The 21672-nt window shown below is 41.6% G+C and overlaps 1 protein-coding gene across 2 annotated transcripts in view; it reads left to right on the top strand.

The window, feature by feature from the left end:
• TRPM6 (transient receptor potential cation channel subfamily M member 6) overlaps positions 1-21672 on the top strand; it is a 730325-nt gene that overhangs the window by 399271 nt on the left and 309382 nt on the right. The window contains exons 16-17 of one of the 2 annotated variants that reach the window (XR_013607100.1): positions 2018-2342; positions 4749-4977. Coding sequence is in view for 1 of the 2 variants with exons in the window: in XM_078675782.1 (XP_078531908.1) it covers positions 2018-2298; positions 4749-4977 (510 nt within the window). In the remaining variant the exon portion in view is untranslated. The remainder of the gene's footprint in view (positions 1-2017; positions 2343-4748; positions 4978-21672) is intronic. The other variant, XM_078675782.1, reaches the window with a different exon arrangement.

The raw sequence follows: 21672 nt of genomic DNA, 5'->3' as shown, positions 1-21672 counted from the left end.
TCATGCTGACGGGAATCAGTAAAAACAAAAAGAATTTGACACACGATGAATAAATGAGAATATTATTAAAGTAAGGGTCACCATGAATGGACATCTTGCTAGAGTACAGGCCCACCAGAGGGCATAATTCTTATATATAAATAACAGCACACATGTTGAAAAGATTGTATAATTAATGTGACATGTAACCAAAAGAAAAACATTCAAAAACTACTGATCCCAACATGCACTAAATGAAGTCAATCACGACTAATAATTATTGATTGTTTTTTTCAAAAACTATATAGGTATGATATTTAAATCATTTCATAATGGTCATTATATAATATGGGTTTTTACCAAAAGTTTATATATTGTTACTCACGTTTTTTCACTTTTTAAATACATAATACGACACCTCGTATGTATGTTTGGAAATGATGTGGGTGGAAATGACGAAAAATGTAGAAATAAAAAAAGTATAAAAAATATCAGTATTTGTGGTATTACGTAAATGCTGTATATCGAATGTGGATCGTATTGTTTACAGCCTGGATTTTCATTAAAGCATAAAGATTGGGAATTCACCCGTGAGTGCGGGTCATTTCTATCCACTGGAAGAGTGATAAATAAACACAGCGTGGCTCTATTGCTTAAGAGGATCACACCACCGAGAGCACTTTTACACCTGCGAAATTGAGCCCACTTGTGATATATATATATATATATATATATATATATATATATATATATATATATATATATGTTTTATATACATATATATGTATATGTATATATATATATATTTTGCTACACAATTTAAATCATGGCTATCAAATTTGAGGATCAGGAGGACCTGATGTTTAGTCCATATGTATAGGATGTCAGATTTATATGATGTCTTTATAAGGCTGTTTAGAAATGTGGGATATTGGCAGCTTACAGTGGGGGCATGTCACTAATAGTTTAAAAGACCAGTGTCAGTAGTTTGTGTTGGGATCAGCTGCGAGCTGAGTGCCAGCCTTTTTTGAGCAAGCAAGGGGAGATGGGATAATTGCAAAAAGTGTAGCAAACTGTTGAGTTGCAAAGTTGATAAACGTGTTTATTGGAATGAGGGTTTATTTGATGAGGTCCATGAGCAAGTTGTAGCTGTAGTTTAGATTACTCGCCACAAGTGCACTTTCCTCCAGTGCTGGAAGGAAGGTGGGCCTGTGTTTTCACATTTAATACTGCTGATATTGGGCTGCTGACAGGCAATGAAATAAGGAGTCCAGTCTTATTTGTGAATCAGTGAGGAGTCCAAAATTCTGGCACTGGCATAGCAAGTGAGGAGTCAGGGAGGATTCAATCAGAGTAGTAGAGGGAGGAACGTTGTTGGAGGCAGGGAAAGAGAAGATTTCTATTTTTACATAAAATGAAAAGGAAGTGAGTTGTAGTGATAAAGAGCTTTAAGGCTATCAAAGATATTTTGCCCCCATATGTGAATATGTGAAAGTTATCAGCACATTAGCAATAGAAACAGTCAAATCAGTAGATGATTTTACTCAGGCAAGAAACATAGTGGGAGTATAGCATGGGACCAAATACCGAATCTTGGGAAGCAACATCACAAGGAATGCCTGAACCTTGACTGATTGGACACCAGGACACTAAGAATGAACTTCTGGAGAGGTCAGATTAGAAGCAATTTACAGCTGTCACTGCTTTATTAAGTTGTACCAAGATTACTGTGGTATTGAAGGCAGCATAAAGGTCGAGGATGATAAAAAATGGAAGACAATTAGTTGTGTTAACCAAAGGTGAAGGTGGATACATGAATGAAGACCATTTCATTTGAGTGGACGGGGTAGAATCCAGATCCCTGTATATGGAGATCTCAAAAGTGTTTTATTCATCAACACTTACTCTAATATGTATCAGAACAGATTTCATGTGAGTCCTAAATTTAAAAGTCTGTTTAAAAAAACAATGCATTCAAGATGTCTTGTTAGTTTGCACTTAGTTTAAACTTTCTAATGCACCTTGCATCTATTTTCAGGAAAAGAGCACTGGTCTGCACAAGTCCAGGAAGAAGTCAAAAGAGGAATTAAATTTCTCTGAGGACAATGAGCCAGCAGGCTTTATCTACCCTTACAATGACCTATTGGTATGGGCAGTATTGATGAAAAGGCAGAAGATGGCAATGTTCTTCTGGCAGCATGGAGAGGAGGCTATGGTCAAGGCAGTGGTGGCATGTAAACTGTACCGGGCAATGGCACATGAAGCAAAGCAGAGTAACATGGTGGATGACACTTCTGAAGAGTTGAAGAAGTACTCAAAGTAGGAGTTCTCCCTTCACTTCAGTTAATAAAGATCTTATAATGGTTAGAATTTTTTCTCTCTGTCCAATGAAATGCATTTTTCACAACTGTCAGTTAAGTGATGACGTACAGTAGTACTATTTTGCAAAATATCAACACTACCAAATGATGCTATTATTCAAATAGGAATGTCTTTATGCCAATTCAGTGAATGAATGCTACTCTTTAGCCAAGTGTAATGAGTAGCATAAGATTACATTTTTATGTAACTAAAATAAAATAGGATATAAATGAGCAGAATAGTATAGAACAGAATAGAATAAACATCTGTGATAGCCGTGTATCGCTGGAGCACCAAGAAAAGGGAGAAACAAGGAGAAAAGGAGTAGTTGTACAAAGACAAGCTATGTTAATAAAAGGAATTAAAATTCATGTAACATTGTTAGCTTACAAACTGCATGCATGTTATCAAAGTGAGCCACTTAAACTGTGTACCGCTTATTAATCTTTAATACAGAGGTAGGGAATCACAGATATATCAGTTTTGTGAATTATTGATTTTATGTTTTTTTTTGCCTATGTAGTTAATGTTAAAAAAATATGATGTACGGAAAGTTGTTTCTTTTTTAAGAATGTTTGTGCTCTCCTTGAACAATCTGCACCATGTTTTCAGAAACAGGATTTAAAATTCAAAGTACAGACTCAAAGGCAAGAGGACATGTCTAGGAGGAGTTCTAAAAGTAGTGATTCGAATAGAAATTCACACAGGGATATTTATTTAAGAAAATTGAAAGTAGGCTGATTTAATATATAACATATTTAGAAATTGCCTGGGGTAGGCCTATTTCAATGCCTTCTTCATTTTGATTAATTTTGGTTCAGTCATCTTTGAGAAAATCCCACAAATGTAGCTGGCCAACATACGTAAATATGGTATGTAGGGTCCTTCAGCAGCCAGGCAGGGGGTACACGAGAATTGTGATCTAGTCCTGTTTGATCACTCTCAAGAGTGAAAACGTTTTGCACATGCCTCAAACAGGCCTTTCAGGTAGGATTTTACACTGTTCTGACATTAGTGGGGGCAGCAGCCCCCATGCTGAATGTCCAGCTGAGCTCGTAGAAGTCATCCCTGCCCATTCAAGTGACCTGTCAATCAAAGTGGTCTATTGTGTGGCCCTGGGAGGAATGACATACCTCATTAAATGCTAAGTGCAGGCTGTAGATCTGCTGGAAAGCTAAAGCAAATTAGCCTCCTGGACCGTCATGCAGGGTAAAGTGAACTTACTGCTTTTCAATACTTATTAAAAATCTGACTTCACCATTGAATTTCACTTTTAATTACTATTAATAATAGTAGTTTTATTATTTATCTAGACAGTTCCAAACCTGAGATAGCTATATTAATATTGTAATATGTTCTGTACAAAACAGTTTGTCCTGCAACACTAAAAATAGTTTTTTGAGCCTTGTCACTGTAAGGGCATGGGTACATTATTTTTCTACATGTTCCATTTGTAAAAACCATTTACCCTACCTTGTGGGCTATAATGCCTGCATAGAGGTGATTTATTTATATTTAAAAGGGCGGCGTTTGCCTTTCATAAAGGATTATTTTGGCAGGTCTCATTGGAGGTTTTATACTGCACCAGTCAGGTTACAATAGTAGGCTGGTATACATTTTTACATGCTCACTCTGTAGTTGCTGCAGTCTACAGGTCGCATTTAACTTTCAGACCCTGGGTACATTTTCTACACTATATACTAAGCGCAAGTTAAGTTTGTCAATTAGGTAATAAGGCATTTTAACTATGTTTAAGGGGGAAGCACAAACACTTTACTCCTGTTTAGCAGGGGTAACAGTGAACTGAGTTTTAAGTCCTGCAAAAAGGGGGGCTGTAAAAAGACGGACAGTCTGGGGGAGCCATGCAGAAAATGCAGGTTTCTTACAGCGAATGGTATAGAAGCCCCCAAATAAATGGAGAAAGATGATGAGGCAGCTATATCCCTTGTCCAGTATTGATGCAAATACTTGTGATTCTGCTGTTGTAGGGTGGAATATTCATTCTCACCCATGCCCTGTTAATTATGTATCATTCACTGGCCGACATACTGAAAGAAATATTCAGAGCGTTCAAAGATGTGATTTTATCCACAGGTCCAGCATCTTCCCTACTCTCCAACCCAACTATAAAATCACAGTTAAGGTCAAAATATACTTAGAATGTCAATAATTAGATGAATGGGGTAATTAAGGAGAAATAATGAGGTATTCCTATTTAGACATGCCTAAACTATACTGTAATATTTCAACTCTTTTGGAAGAACACTGTTTCAAGTGAGAAATGTAATTTGCCACACTGCAGATCTGGTCTGTACCAGAATATCTATACTTCCAAATTGTCTGATGAGAGATGAGTTCAATTAATATTAACAGTCTTTGATGTCTGCCGTTTTATTTTGTTTTTATAGGGAATTTGGTCAGCTTGCTCTGGACCTCTTAGACAAGGCATTCAAACAAAACGAGCAGATGGCTATGAAGCTCCTTACATATGAACTAAAAAACTGGAGTAATTCAACCTGTCTGAAGCTAGCTGTTTCTTCAGCACTAAGACCCTTTGTGTCTCACACATGCACACAAATGTTGCTCACTGATATGTGGATGGGGCGCCTTAAAATGCGGAAGAAGTCCTGGCTTAAGGTATGTCTTTGTGGTGCATTGAACCCCTCCTTAAACATTGGTCTGTGAGTGATCAATTCCAAAAAATACATCTCCAAGTTTTATGATTACCAAACACAAAATTGTTAACAGGCACAGTTATGGGTTTACTCCATGGTGCTTCCAAGATTGTATTACTAAATCTGTCCTTTGTATTTCATATAGGTACTGATGTATGCACTACTTGTAAACGTCCCCACAGAATACTAGCCTTAATTTAAGAGGTTTGCCCTAGGTAATTTCTTTTGGGTGACTACTTTTGTCTCTGATCATAGACATGTGTCAGCCTATAGTGAAGAATCGTTTTATAATCCCTTATCTCTCTGAAAATATATATTAGTTCTTTAGTTTGCCATATAGTAAAATAACCATTAAAACACATAAACAATTATTTTCCTAATGAGTGGATTGAAACTATTAGCTCTTTCTGAAAATGTCATGAAATGTTTCAATTTTTTAACAGTGCATTAATAATTGACGAGCAAACACAATACATTGAATTGGAATGGAAATGTCCAATGAACTTCAAGTGAGTTTGGATTAGTTACGTTCTTTAATTTGCTTCACAATATGTGAGTTTGCTTTTAGAAGATGAGCAACTGAGTGTGGTCTTTGATGCGATGGAAGGGCCGAAGGCTAACTGAGTACATTAATGTCTCTGCTGTGGAATTCAAGATGAACAAGCTGGAATTATGAAGCTTCTATCCAGGAAGCTTCCAGAGTGGCATCATTGAATGATGTGGATAATGTTGTTGTTTAAGATGTTATTGATACTCAAATCATTGAGGTGGTAAACGCTCCTCAGCTTATAGCCATGAATTATATGATGTTTGCACCTCCAGGGTGTTAGTAATTCATCCTATATTGTGTATAAGGGTAGTGTACTGGCTGACTTTCTTTTTAGAGCCGCTAGTGCGCCTCTGACCGCTGTTGCAGTGGTGTACTCTGGCCCGAAGGATTTATCATGAGTTTTGAGGTGCATTAACTGGCCCAGGACTGTGCCTCTAGTGTACTTTGGTCCATTGAGTGAGATGAAGAGTGGCTTGTCCCTGCTCGTGACAAGACTGCCTTTTGTATCCATACCCTATTGAGTTTTAGGCCCTCATTACGATGGTGGGTGGAATGCCAGCGGCATGCCGTCAGTGGCGGTTTACCCGCCATCTAGGGCATTGGTCTAAGTGCTACATTACAGTGCCGCTGGTCGGACCGCAGAGGTGGGGAGTAGGACCGCCGTATCTGACAGGATTAAAGATCCCGTCGGGACGGTGGTTGGATTCCTAATCCCTACAATGGGAGCAGTGCCTGCGCAGGCACCCTAGAGGGATTAGGCTACCCCTTTCTGATTGCCTGTTCATGGTGGTCCCACTGTTATTTCTACTAATGTGCTTCATGCTTGCTGCTGTGACTTGTTTTTATGTGGACCTCTTTTGAGTTCCAAAACATAAATAAAGAATTGAATTGAATTGGATCCAGTGACTTCAATGGGGTTTTAGGAAATGTGCCTATCCCTACCATTGATGTCTAGACATTGGGAAGTTATTTCTCCAGACCTGTGTGAACTGAAAGGTCTCTGCTCAATAGGTTAGAAGTGAGGCCTATCCAGGGAATTGACCTTGAGTATTAGCTTGCATGTGTGTGACTAAAGACATACATCCTTACATATAGGTTGGCTCAGCACCATCTACAATAAAGAGATTGTGATCTTACATTTCATTTCTGTAACCATCAGTAGTGCATAGACTAAATCTACTGGTCTGCTATTGGATGCCTCCAATTTCCACTCCATTGAGGCCCTTGATCCCTGATAGATCCATGATTTCAAGCATCTACTCCTTCCACAGTTTCAGACACTTTTGGTGGTGGGGGGCTAACACCTGGGGTCTGGGGCTCTCGACAGCCACATATGTTTACCTTGCACTCTACTCTTCAAGTTGTTGAATCATTTCATCCAGCACCTTGGGTAAGAAGAGGCAGCAATAACTTCATCACGTATTACCTGACACAGCATTGTGAAGTGTTTTAATAGTGTTTTCAGCGTCAGCCCACACACAAGGCCATGCTTACAACTTCCGTTGTCGGTACTACTTCCTGTGCCAGTACGCCCTAGTCCATACATTTGTTTTTCTGTGCCTGCCGGTGCAATTAAGTGGATAGTAATGTTTGTTATATAATGCATGCAGTAAATATCTGAAGCGTTAAAGATGGCATGCGTTTTTTCTCTACATGCATTTTTTTAATGTCTGCAGTACTGCATATGACACACACTGCAAGCATAAATGCTGATACCGCGGATAATGATGTTTTGAAAACAAATTGTATTTGTCAAGTTGCACATGTATTGCAGAGCTCCGTACCCCAGAGACAGCTGCACAATCAAACCATATAGATATGTTGACTTTGACTTTTTCAGGTGAAATCCAAACATGTATATGTAACAATGAAATGAATACCCCAACTCCCCCTCCCATCCCTCCCCCCTGATCGCACAAGTTCTGCATAGTCCTGACCGCAAAGTATAATCATAACAGATGGGGTGTACCCCTCCGGGCCCCCTCCCCCACATCATATCACCACTGTCCGGAGATGCACATGTGAGTTATCCCAAGGCAGGAACCTCTGTTGCAGGTGACGGATCTAAGAACAGCCCCCGATAATCCGCCCTGCGTTTCCAGATCTTATAGTGTTTGTGTGGGCCCCCCTAGCAACAAAAATAGGTTGCTCCAGCCCCATGCAGAAATCGAGCCAATGTTTCCATGCAGCAACTGATGGGGCCCTTGGCGCCTTCCATGCCCTGGCAATGTCCCTTTTCGCCAGAGTGAGACCGAGTTGCACGAGGTGTTGCTTATAAATGTTGCCTCTTATTCCCTCCATGACATGAAGTAAGGCCAGCTGTGGTGTGCGTGGGAGCTCCCACCCCAGGACCTCTGAAAAGCAGGCAGAAACCCCCCTCCAAAAGCTATCGAGGGAGAGACAATGCCAGACTGTATGAATAAATGTACCCTTTTTTAGTGCAAATAACAAGGACCCCCTGATTTGGAAATAGAAGTTCCAGAAGACAGGGACAAATACTTTGTATAAAAAATTATTAAACTAGGACAGCTGGCTAGGAAAAATTCATAAAATACAAAAATTCATAAACATTATATGTAATCAAAAATAAAAATAAATTAGAGACATATCTACTTCATTTACTCAACTTTTAATTTTTTACAGAATTCAAAAATCAGTTAGGGAAGGAGGCTAATACACATATATATAACATAAGAAAAAATTTACATCACAATAATTAAAAATGGGCAAAAAGACACAATTCATAAAAAAATTTCATATCAATTCCTATCTCAAATGATTAAGTGACACATACTCTCAGCTGGTAACAGCCAAAGTTGTCCCTACTTTACAAAAATAAAATCAACCATGTCACAATAGGTGGCAAAAGCTTAATCTGTTCTGAATAAATGTACCCTCCTCTCGACTATAGCGAAGACACATAGGCGAAGCGATCAACCTTGCCCTCCACAGATGCACTTGAGTAAAGTAAACCCTGTGTAAATACTTGAACTGGACTAGGCGAAGTCGCATTGCTATGGCCGCCCCCGAGGGGCCGCCAGGGCCTCAGTCCAGTCCTCCTCCTCCAGTCTGCCTATGTCTTCCTCGTAATCCCCCCGAAGCTTCTGTAGTGTGGAGAAGCAATGTGTAACCAGGGACTGGTATATCCGGGAAATCTTCCGGTCAGTTAAATCTCCCATGAAGCCTTTTGCCTCCAGTGGAATAAATTCGGGCAATGACTCCAGACCCTCTAAGCTGGGGGACAGGGCATGTTGAAATTGAAGATAGCGATAAAACTGGGACCGGGGAATGTGGAATTCTTTCTGAAGATCTTGAAAAGATTTGATCGCCTGGCCCCTCATAACATCACCCACGACTGAGAAGCTTATGTTGTCCCACCCTCTGAACCCCTGCAGGGCTGCCATCCTGGGTAAACGGCCATTGTCCCAGAGGGTGGTTTCCCGAGTCAGTGTTTTCCACCACCCCATGCGTCGCAGTGCTTGCCTCCAAATCTGGAACACCACTTGCGTAACCGACGGAAGCGAGCCCCGCAAGGGCACCGAGTATAAAATCGCATGTAGTGAGTGGTGCCCCATAAGCTGCCACTTCATATGCCAGGTCTCCCCTATCGCCGTACCACCACTCGTTGGGTACTAGCAGATGCGATGCCTGGTAATAGGAAAGAACATCGGAGGACGCTAATCCCTTGCAGTAGGTGAACAGAAAGCGTGTGCGTAGAGCTACACGCACCTTTCCCCCCTCTCACAAAAATTGCCCAAGCGCCGCATTCACCTGGCTAAACCATCGGGCGGGATGGTTTTGCAGCTGATAGAGGAGCCGAGGGAGCGCAACCATCTTGAATATCGCCGATCTGCCATATAACGATAGGGGCATGCGAGACCAGGACTTGAGATCTTTGCGGATCCGCTCCTATGGATGTATGACGTTACAACGCATACTTTTACAACGCAAGTTTTACAACGCTATACCATTACAACGCATAATGCTTTTGGGCGCTGGATAGTGAATAGTTTAATTTACTATTCCAACTCCAGTCCCCGTGGACACTAGGGAAGGTTATTGGATAGTATATTAACCTATTCCCTATCCTAGAGCGCCCCCAAGCGCTATGCATTGTAATAGTTTGCGTTGTAAAAGTTGCGTCGTAATGGTAGTGCGTTGTAAAAGTTTTGTTGTAAAGGATGTTTCCCCGCTCCCATACTGGAACCAAATCACGCTCCCAGGAGTCTGCGGGTACATCCGATAAGAACACACCCAGATATTTCAGTCCCCCAGCCGCCAACTGAACCGAGGAAACCTATGCGCCCATTCCCGACTGCTCCCAAAGAACCCATAATGTCGACTTATGAGGGTTCATATATAGTCCTGAGGTCTCCCCAAAGATTTGCATAATGCGCAATAGCCACGGCCCCGTCCTGTCTATATCTGTCAGAAAAAATAGGACATCGTCTGCGTATAGTTCGATTCTATCAGACAGGCACGGCGCCCACTCGAATCCCCGGACCTGCGCATCAATATGCACCCGTGCAGCCAGAGGCTACGTAGCTAGCGCAAATAAGAATGGGGACAGGGGACAGCCCTGCCGCATGCCCCGTTTAATAGAGAAAGTGCATGAGATCGCCCCAGCCACTCGCACTGACACTGTCAGATCTGTATATAAGAGCGTTAAATATGAGAGAAAGCGTGGTCTCAGATTAAGTCTTCTCAACAGGGCGAATAGATACACCCAACTGAGGGAGTCAAACGCCCTGTCCATGTCTGCCAGTAAAAGTGCCGCTGGTTCCCCCAACCGCCGGATGGCCACCATTGCCATGTGCGCTCACTTAATATTGTGCCTGGTCGCCCTCTGAGGCATGAACCCAGCCTGGTCAGGGTGTACCAGAGTGGAGTTGTGGGGCAAGAGGCGATTGGCCAAGGTTTTGGCCAGAACGTTTGCCTCTACATTTAAGAGGGAAATCGGATGATACGAAGCATGTTCCTCCGGGGGCCTGCCTGATTTGTGGAACACCACCACCTCCGCATGTCTCCAGTCTGGGGATAGGGAGCCCCGTTCCCGAGCCTCCTCCACTGCAGGTTAAAAATGGGGGGACAGCTGTGTAAAATAATGTCGAAAAAAGTCACTGGGGAATCCATTGGGTCCCGGTGCCTTCCAGGGGTTGAGCTCCCCCAGGGCCGTGTCCAATTCTTCATCCGTCAGTGGTAGCTCCAATTGCTCTCGCACCTCATCTGACACAGTTTTAGGTGGGAGGTAAGTTATGAATTTATTAATCACGGCGGCCGATAGGCATTCTCGGGGAGCGTACATCTCTGCATAGTAGGTGGCAACTCTTTCGGCTAAGGCCCAGGGGTCTTTAAGCAACTCTCTCTCTTGGCCCAAGGATCCCGGCAGGGTCTGGGAATGGAAGGTACCTTGACAAAGACTCTGCTACGCGTCACCAGCCAAGCTTGGCGGGCCTCGTCCATCAGAAGAGTCGCATAAGTTTTGTTGAGCCATCAATAATTGCCTCCTGGACTGGCCTCCCCATCTCCCGGCTCTTGCCTTCGAGTTCCTTCATTCCTGCTTCCGCTCGCAGCAGCTCTGCCCTGCGCTCCCTACGTGCCGCCGCACACCAGGATATATCCACCTCATCAGTGTGGGCTTCAGTGCCTCCCACAGTGTCTTGGCACTAGATACAGACCTCACGTTAGCCGTCAGGTAGTGATTAATAGCTTCACTCATGTGATATTTGTAGTCAATATTCTGCAGGTGCCATACCGAGAGGTGCCACTTAAACAGCTACTGTCCCCGACCTATCTGGACTGTGAGGGCCTCGGGGGAATGGTCTCACAGGCCCCGGTGCAGAATCTCCGCCGACACTACCCTGCCCACCGCCACTCTGGGAACAAAGAGATAGTCAATTCTGGAGTATGAATCATGAACTGCAGACAAGTAGGTAAATTCCTGACTATTGTAGTGTAGTTCCTATATTCCCAATAGGCTCTGCGCATTGGAATAATATATTCAGCAGTGTAGACGTAGGACTGAGGTCGACTAGGTCTCTACTGACTATATTAGACTTAAGTTTTTGCCAGCCAGCTCAGAGGTCACTAGAAACTTTCTCGAATAAACGAGGAGGAGTTTAACCTCCCTGGATAGACAAGAAGGGATTAGCTTCTGACAACCATATAACATGACAACTTTGCTCCCTCAGAATAAGAGTGTATCTCTAGAGTCGTGTGAAAACAATAGACAGCTATTTCACTCAGTCAAGTGTGCATACTTAGTTTCACCAGAGTGCAGAGAAAAGAGAGACGGGCGTTTTCAATAAAAGATGTTATTTATTGAGCAGTCTTCTTTCTCATGCAAGAGAAATGAATTGTCACAATTGCAATACCCATAATAAAGTAAAGTGCGTACAGTAAAAGGAGGATTAAGAAATAATACTGTAAAAGCATTGATATGGTTTCTTAGCCATAAGATACTTTAAAATAGATAAAATATATACATACTTATATACATTGACTAACGTACTCAACTGGTGCTTCTAAATAAGCCTACCCCGGTGTACCTGACCTAAGCCTAATACGTGGGAAGGAGTAAGTAAGTAGCAGTTTAAGTTAAGTTGGTTTTGCCAAGAATCTGACTCAAGCATTCTCTCTAAGGTTTTAGTCAGCTCCGTACATGGGTTAATAGAAAGCAGGAGGTCTTGTATCTCTCTCTCAGGACTCGATATCCCAGTAACCCGTGAAGGTATCTGGAAACACTGGAGCTGGATTTCTCGACAGGAGAAAAGACAGCGTCTCTCTCAGTGCGTCAAAGAGGAGGGGCAGCGTCCGTGGGCTCTCGCATCAGCTGGGCTCTCGGGCAAGTAGATAGCTGCTCTGCTCCAAAACCACCACCGTGTGTTTGCTTAAGGCAACGTTGGTATATTTATACCTGAAAGGTGCCGGGTTTGACGTAAGGTGGGACATAATGTGATGTATTCCTATAGGTTCTGTATCGATCCCCCTATTCCTGACCCTATTCTGGTTAACAAGCTAACTAGCAGCCATCCCATGATGCAGAAACCGTTATCTGATTACGCCAGACCACGGCTCAGGAGCGCGTTATCTGATTAGGTCATAACGCTTGCCATCTAATTAGGCAAAGCAAATATTCCTCCAGCCCCTGATAAGGCATACGGAGTTCTCAAAACAAATCAAACCTATGACAACCTGGGAAAAACCCTGCGGCCATTGTTTTGATTTCCCCGAGAACTTCAGTAAAAGAATGTGCTAACGACCAGCTCGTATGACATCCTTATTGACGTATCTATGTCCATCCTAACGTCAGTCTCGGCACCTTACAGGTATAAATATTAACGATATTGCCTTAAGCAAACACACGCGGTGGTGACGAGATCGGAGCAGCGAGACTTGCCGAAGCCCAGCAGAGAGCGAAGCCCACTGGCGCTGCCCCGCCTTCCTGACGCGCTGAGAACGAGGCGTTGCCTTTCTCCTGCAGAGAAATCCAGCTCCGGCGCTTCCGAGCAGCCCTCGCAGGCAGCTTGGAATATCGAGACCTCAGACGAGAGATACTATCCCTCAACCATCCTAGATAACAGGTACAGAGCTGAATAACCCCTTGCAGAGAATTCTTGAGTCAGTCACTTGGCAAAACAAACTTAACTTAAACTGCTACTTTCTATCCCCACCCACGTATTAGGCTTAGGTCAGGTACACCGGGGTAGGCGTGGTTAGAAGCACCAGTTGAGTACGATTAGTCAAATGTTTATATGTATGTATCTATTTTATCCATTTTAAATAACATATGGCTTAGAAACCATATCAATGTTTTTACAGTATTATTTTATAATTCTGCTTTTATTGTATGCACTTTACTTAACCATAAGTATTGCAATAATATCGATTCATTTCTCTTGTACGAGAAAAGAGACTGATCAATAAATAACATCTTTTATTGAACACGCCCGTCTCTTCCTTTTCTCTACAATCTGGTGAAATTAAGAATGCACGTACTGACTGAGTAAAATAAGTTGTCTTTTGTTTTCACACGACTCTAGAGATATACTCTTGATTAGGGGAGAGCAAAGTTGTCATGTTCTATGGTTGTCATAAACTAAATCCCTTCTTGTCTATCCAGGGAGGTTCAGCTCCTCCTTGTCTATTCGAGAAAGTTTCTAGTGAACTCTGAGCTAGCTGGCAAACCCAAAACTTTAAGTCTAATATCGACAGTAGAAGACCTAGTTAACGTCTGGTCTAGGTCTATACTATTGGAGGTATTATTCCAATGCGCAGAGCCTATTGGGATAATAGGAACTACACTACATGGCGCCCAACGTGTTTGGATAGGCGATAAAACTAACGCAAGACTGTAGAGTAACTCAGTCGTGCTCTTTCACTCAGACCCCTTTTTCCCATAATACTCCAAAGACGTCTGGAGTGGGTGAGAGGTAAAATCCGCCAAACCTCGCAGGAGGGAACTCCTATGTATGGTTCTTGGTTCAATCAACATTGAAGGATACACTGTTCCAAAATATTGTGCATCTAATCTTTGTTTCCGTAAGGAACCTGATCTGCAAACAAACATAACCTTCCTGACAGTAAAATGCCAGAAAGTGATGATGAAAGAGAGAGAGTTAGATTAGCAGCTGAAATAATAGAAGCTGATAATACTATGCAAGAAGCAGACCCGGATATAATACTCATCCCGGTCAACAAAAGAAGATCTATAACGTTAAAACTTATAAACAATGGACTGACACCAAGAGGTGGTACAGTCATATTCGTAATTGAGGCACACGAATATCGGCAGACAGAGGTATTCTATTCATGGATAAACTTTCCAGCAGCAAATGCTGTAACAAAGGAGTTCCACTTTTATAAAATAGAGGAACCTCCTGATGACTACACTCCTTTCGAGGAAGTGGAAGTACCACTCAAATTCCAAGAGCACCTGCTCTTGTTTAATGGCGCCCTAAAACATAATAATCACATCACCAGGCTCGGTCCACTAGGTAGACCAGGAGCAACGTGGCCGGTCCTAGCCGGATACACACCACATACAGACATCGAAAGGATGTCTGCAGCAGATGTTTTAGTACAACTAAAACAATTAATTAAAATATATAGACAATTAGTCCAATATGTAATGCGGACTTCAACCATCCAACCTGTAGTTAAAATTCCACAGCTGACCCCACATCAGGGGAACACAAATAAAATTACACCACAGAACATACAATCCTGCCTAGGAAAAGTACCAGCTAAACGGGAACAAATACCATTCTGGTTAGCACAAAAAATCACCCAAATAGAGGCGGTGTTTCCAGACACCACCCCTGTGGATAAACACAGGATTCTGACTATCTGTCTTCCAATGGGAATCACACCACACGTGGAGGACTGTGACACTTGGGGTACAGTCTTTGCTTCCATTTACACAAAAACACATGGAGTTCCATCCATGTCAGTAATACCAGATGTGCTAAAACAAATTCAAGACGAATACGGCCAGAACCCGCTTTAACTCTCGGTATGAAATTACTAAAAGACTTCAAGCAGGTCTCGGCAATATTACTAGCCAACATAAAAGGGGAAGCAGCGAATGTGGCGATCCGCCAGAGGTTAAAAGAGACAGATATAGCGGACCAACCAGCTGAAATTGCCAGAATTATAGAAAAATCCTATGAAGAACTAGGTAGAGATAGTTTGGGTGGAATACCAGTGAAGCCCCAACTAATTGAAAGTCCTGAAAAAATATTTATTAAAAATAATCTAAACAGTCAAAAGAAAAACTGGGATGGAAACAAACAATCCAATCCAAAAGAAAAGAGATTCCAGTCCAGAGGAAGGTCTCCTCGGCGGAGAGAAAGATCTCCAGACCAAGGACCCAAGTCTCCCCAAAGGGAGCCCTCTGTGAAAAAATACAACCTTAGAAATAGGGATAACATAAAGAAACCGGATAGATATCAAGATTTTGATACACGTCCCTCTCAATCTTTTCAGACTTCCTCGCAGAAATCGGAAAGAAGAGGACGATCGGAACCCAGGGAAGAGCACGTCAAGTCCAAAGACAAGGAACCTGCTCATCCAAATAAAAAATTACAGTTTCCAAAAAAGAAGGTAGCCAGTATTAAAGTATTCAACAATGCCGAGAATACTGAGGACACAGCTGAAAAACGGAGAGTGGGCTCAGACAATGCTAGACAGCGCAGCAGAAGTGAGCATAGCACGCAAAGTCCTTATGAATCATCTGGAGACAGTGGACACGAATGAATACATTCAGGTGGAAACTGCAGACACCAGAGTTAGCAAACCTCACAAAATATATGAAATAACATTACGTATAGAAGGGGATAAGACTAGGAAAATAAGGGGCCTTTTTTGGGATAATCTCTCCAAGGGCTATGACATCCTTCTAGCTGAAAAAGATTGGCCACCAGAGTTCGTCAGGGAGTGCCCACATGGCGAAGAAATAATAATGCCTGCCTTCTCAAATCACATTCCAATTCATAAAAAATATACACTTGCAAAAAAGTGGGCAGTAGCTCAAGCTCCTGCTTTATATAAAATTCATGTAGGATGGGATGAGGACTCTCCTCCTCACAAAATTCAGTTAAAATCACAACCTACTGCACAAAGGCAGTATCCAATCAAGCAAGAAGCTAAAAAACAGGTAAAAGAAATTCTAGATCAACTAGAATACCAGGGGGTGATTGAAACTTGCACCTCACAAATGAACAACCCTTTGTTTCCTGTCTCCAAACCAGACAATTCATATCGTCTAGTTTTGGATTACAGACACCTTAACTCATGTTGCAAAACCTTTGCAGTACAAAACTCGCATAGTGCTGCACTAATGAATAACATAGTGCGCAAAAAATACAAAACAACATTAGACATCTCTAATGGATTCTTTTGTCAGAATATAGCACCAGAGAGCAGATACTTGTCTGCGTTCTCAATAAATGGCGCTCAAAAAGAATTCTGTCGGTTACCCCAGGGGTACAAGAACAGCCCAGGAGTATTCTCAGCGAGAGTAACAGAGTTACTACAAACATATGATGACGAAGCATTATCTTATGTCGATGACATATACCTAACAGATGATGACTTGGATACTCACTTGAAGAGAGTGAACACCATAATACTTGGGTTCGCAGCAGAGGGTTACAAATTCAACTTTAAAAAATCTAGAATTGCCCATCTAACAGTCCTGTTCTTAGGATATGAATTATCAAGTGAAGGCAAAACCCTGGCTGACAATTTCCTAGAGAAATGTGCCGTACTCCAAGCACCTAGAACACTAAAAAACCTACAGTCAATTCTAGGCTTCCTAAATTTCGGAAGAACATACATTGCAAACTACGCAGAAAGGGTCAAACCCCTTTATGATCTAATAAAACCAGATTTTAAAAAAAACAATTGGACTCAAAAACACACAGAAATTCTGAGATCCTTACAAACAGATATGTTAATTAAAACAAAATTAGAAACACGTGATAACACACGCAACCTTGTGATTCGAGTCATCCCAGGAAGATGCGGATTCACATACCTGACCTCTAATGAGGGAGAAAAGGTACCAATTGCATTCAAATCACACTTATACACAGAAGCTGAAAAGAAATTCAGCATTAAAGAAAACATTGTTCATGCAGTTCAAACCGCAATAGCTAGAGAAAAAGATAAAGCTGACGGTAGACACATCACAGTCAGAACAGCAGAATCAGCCTTTGAGGCATTAACAACCCCGTGTAATTTACCAACAACAGCATTGAATCCGGAATGGATACAATGGGTAAATTCCATTACAATGGACAAAGTAAAATACTACTTTGATCCAGAACTAGAGGAACTAAAATATCTAGAATATGAAAGAATATTCCCTCTGCCAATCGACATTCTGCCATTACGACAATACGCATGTGTAATCTATACAGACGGACATGCTCAACCATCCGTTTGGGGAGAACAAGCATACAACCCCACATGTGAGATTACAAAAGAAGTGTGGTGCGGAGGTATACTAAGACCTCTATTAACAAAAACACACTCAGTAGAAACTAATTCAGAACAACAGACTGAAATAATAGCATTGAAAATGGCGCTAGATAATGCAGATCGCGAATTCCCGACACTCATAGTGTCCGATTCATATTACTGCGTCAAATCATATAACAGCGATTTACATAAATGGTTTCAAAACGGTTACAAAGATGACACAGGTGCAACAATAAAGCAAAAACTGCTTTGGGAACAAATAGTTCTGTTAAAGAAAGAACTACCAAAGACTCACGTGATACACTCACTGAGTCATCAGCGTGATGGCGTTCACGTTGCAGGGAATTCATTGGCTGAGAAAGCCACAGCGGTAGCAACTAAATCGGCTTCCGTAGCAAGAAAAAAGCGTGCAGTAAAATACATTGACGGTGAAACAATGCTGGCGGTGAAAACGTCATCAAAAGGCGACTGCTCAGCGTTACCGATCAGTTACCCACTCAAATATACATACATAATCGATGCGAACTCTGTTCCTTTTGCTCGAATCCCTGGAGTGGGGGATAGAGTAATTCCAAACAAGGACAGGAGAAATTTGTTAATAGCAGACGCACATATGGGCGAGGGTCTCAGACACCTCAAACTGAAAGATTCTCTGGAAGAACTACAATCAGTGTACTGGTGGCCAGGCATGAGCCTGCATCATCACATTTTTGTAAAAAAATGCCCGGGCTGCAACAGAGATCGCAGCGGCGAGAGGAACGGGGTAATACCATGGCGTTTCACTCAATAAGGGTTAAACAATAATCAGTGAAACAAGTGTAAATAATGCGTCCCATTAACAAATAAAGACTAAGTTTCCACTTATAAATGTAGACCCCAGCACTCGGCTGACGTCGGGACTGTTATACAAAGATTTGCGAGTCTAAATGGCATATACGCTAGGAGCATGCTACGTTTGACCAATGTTTTCACTTTAGCCCTCAAGCTTGTGGGAAAGCATGGCCAAATGAGCATGGCGAAGCGGGATTCTTCTCACTTCCTTCCTGAGGGATACGGGATGGTGTAAAGAAAAAACCAAGGCATAAAGCAATCTATAACAGCAAAGGTATTAGGTTCGGGAGCTGGGTGGGTCAAACATCTAATAAGTGTCCAACGTAGTCTAAACAACTTGCCAAGAAATTCTCTGAGGGGATTCAGTCCGTACGAATTACTGTTTGGGACTAGGATGCTAGACTTAGATCTCGACAGTCAGACTTCAGTGGTAAAAGAGAAAAGCTTTGATATCAAAGATCGTTTGGCTATTTTACAGGACTTAAACGAAACAAGAAAAGACCTGAGCAACATAAAGTTGAAACAGCAGCCAACAACCACTGAAGAACCACCACCTGTCCCAGCAAGACCTGTCTGGATTCCAAAAGTCGGGGATCTAGTCAGAGAAAATATTGCGGTAAAGAAGGAATTTGGGCCTTCTTAAAGAAAAGCAATTCCTGTCTTGTCCATCAACGGGACACGATCAGTTGTACTACCGCCACTTGCTGGTAAAAAGGAGAACCGAGTTGTATCCATCGACCTGGTAAAACCACAATCATGTGGCCGATAACAAACAGTAGGCCAAGTGGACTCCCGATAAGTAGTAGAACACCAAGGTTTGCTACAAGTACAGAGGTGCTAACTAAAAGGCTAATCACATTCGAAACACCTACAGAACAACAACAAGGACTATGCAACAATGCAATGGAACTCACACCTCTGAAAACCCAAATAAAAACATTTAGTAGAGACACACCAACCTACAATGAAGTAACAAATGAATATGCTGAAGCTGCAAGAAACAGTAATCCTGAAGCTATTGGAACAATAGACAGAACGGCATCCGGCTACTTCATCAACTTTGATGATTCTTCTGAAGATCTAAGTGAATCAAAGACACAGCCATCAACAAAAACTTTTAAAGATAAAGCTAAGGAACTCTTGAAAGCGCTGAAAGAAACCTATCTGATTTCTCCATGGATTGAATTTTGGGTGTCCTTTGGTGTATTTATCCTCATACTTTGGCTCATCATGATACTATGCTTGGGACGCTTCATTGAGGGAAAATATGCAAAAATGGACACAGCAAGCCAGAAAATCAACTTGATCCTCAAGCCACACACGTCTTCACACGTCAAGAGAAGAGAACTTTCTTCAGTCAACTTCACAGCCAATCCTATACCGGGTGGGGTAGCATGGGACAATACTGACTATGAAATTTATGGTCCGGTTGAGATCCTCAAATATCCACACCAAATTAAGATCTCGTTGAGTGACTTTGTAAAACCAAACTCATTTGCTGATGATTGGGACTTTGAAAGTATTAATGACATGATGTCTGATCTAGTGATGTCTGCTAAATTTACCAAACATGATTATTTGCAGGGTTCATCTAATTATGATAGTATGTACTGCTACAACCACTATGGTAACCATTTTTTACATAAATCAGCACAACCTAGAAATGTTTTAAATTATAATCAATGGGAACATTGTGCAACCCCTCCCAAAGGAAGCTCAAGAACCTTTTATGACAAATATTCATACTTTTCAGGGTCCAACACAAGTAATGCTGAAACATTTTATTTCAAATTGTCAAATAAGACAGGAACAAAAACCATGCTTAGAAATATGAAATTGATATATTCGGACTCATTTTTTGAACAAATGAATACATTTGGTTTTGATTATTGGGATAAAAATGTGGAAGTTAAAAGTGTTTGGGGTACAAAAGAATGGCAAGTACAAGGTATAGAATCATTGTTTAGAGCCTGTATGATCCCAGAACAAATTATATTCTTGAATGAAACTATTCAACAAACTACCTGTATTGGCCTAGCCAAAATCAAAGACTTAAATAAACCGTCTATCCCAAAACCAACAATGAACAGCAATAACTCTGCGGATGAAGAGATAGACGTAAACTATGTATTAAACCAAAACAGAACAAATCCTGATTGGAAACAATGGTTAATCTGGCCCACAGATACTAATAACTGTCAAGACAGATTCCTGAACAAAACACAGGGGTTCACATTGACCAGGCCAGACCCTAGATATTCCCAAAGACAACACCCAGGGATAATCACCACCTACAGTTTGGGCAAACTCTGCCTTCAATGGCTAAAAACTTCCACACTGACAGAAATTAAGCAACACCTAACTTTATTTACTGATGGTGCTGACTTGCGTGATTTCATTATGGGACCGCGCAAACAGCGTCAAAAACGCTTCATAGCAGCCTCTATATATGCAGCTTACAACGAGGCCTGGAAGATAACTCAAATTGAGACAGCAGAAAGTATACGGGAAATTGACCGTATTAATTTGGAAAAATCGCTTTCTGTAGTGGACAATGGGTTAATGACTCTGTCCTCCAGAATCTTATCATTGGACAGCATTGTGTCATCAGCATTGTGTCATCAGCAATCGACATTATATCGCAAGACTTACTGTTGTTACAACACGGTCAGTCTCAATTGTGTTCTATTGTACAGCTTGGCTGGACGTTACAAAATCTGCGTTCTGGCTATGTGCCTTGGCGTTTAATCAACACAACGTCACTATTCAATATCTTTAACCTTACTGATAAACAAATCAGTATGGCACAAAAGGGTGCTGATTATACAATCCTGAGCATTGAGAAACTCGAGAGATTACCATTGACAATGTCAGAACGACCTGTCATTGAATGGATAATACATGGGATAATTAATATTCCGATATCTACTTTCAGGTTTCAATACTGCCAAAAATATATACAGGCTGGCATGTACGAAAAATTGGGAAAAGGGTACATTAAGACAACATGGAACTTGCCCTATTCACATGCATGTGTCAGTAATAAAGGACAGAAAGTGTTTCTTAGTGGCAATAATTGTGCAATGTCACTAAGCGGTACACTTCTGTGTAATGGAATTAGTTTGCATGGAGCCTGTGAAGGGAACTCAAATAACCTTTCATGTCACCAGCTAGGCACACCTGCAACAGAGATAGAACCATTCTTTAAAAGACTCTATAACGGGAGTTACATTCTAATTGTGGATCGCACATGTTGTAGTCTACTGCCCGGGGTTCCTTATCTCGTTAGTA

The sequence above is a fragment of the Lissotriton helveticus genome, chromosome 2_1 (assembly GCF_964261635.1).
Source record: "Lissotriton helveticus chromosome 2_1, aLisHel1.1, whole genome shotgun sequence".
NCBI lineage: Eukaryota > Metazoa > Chordata > Amphibia > Caudata > Salamandridae > Lissotriton > Lissotriton helveticus.
The sequence above is the reverse complement of the archived record's forward strand: the minus strand, read 5'-3'. Positions and strand labels throughout refer to the sequence as shown.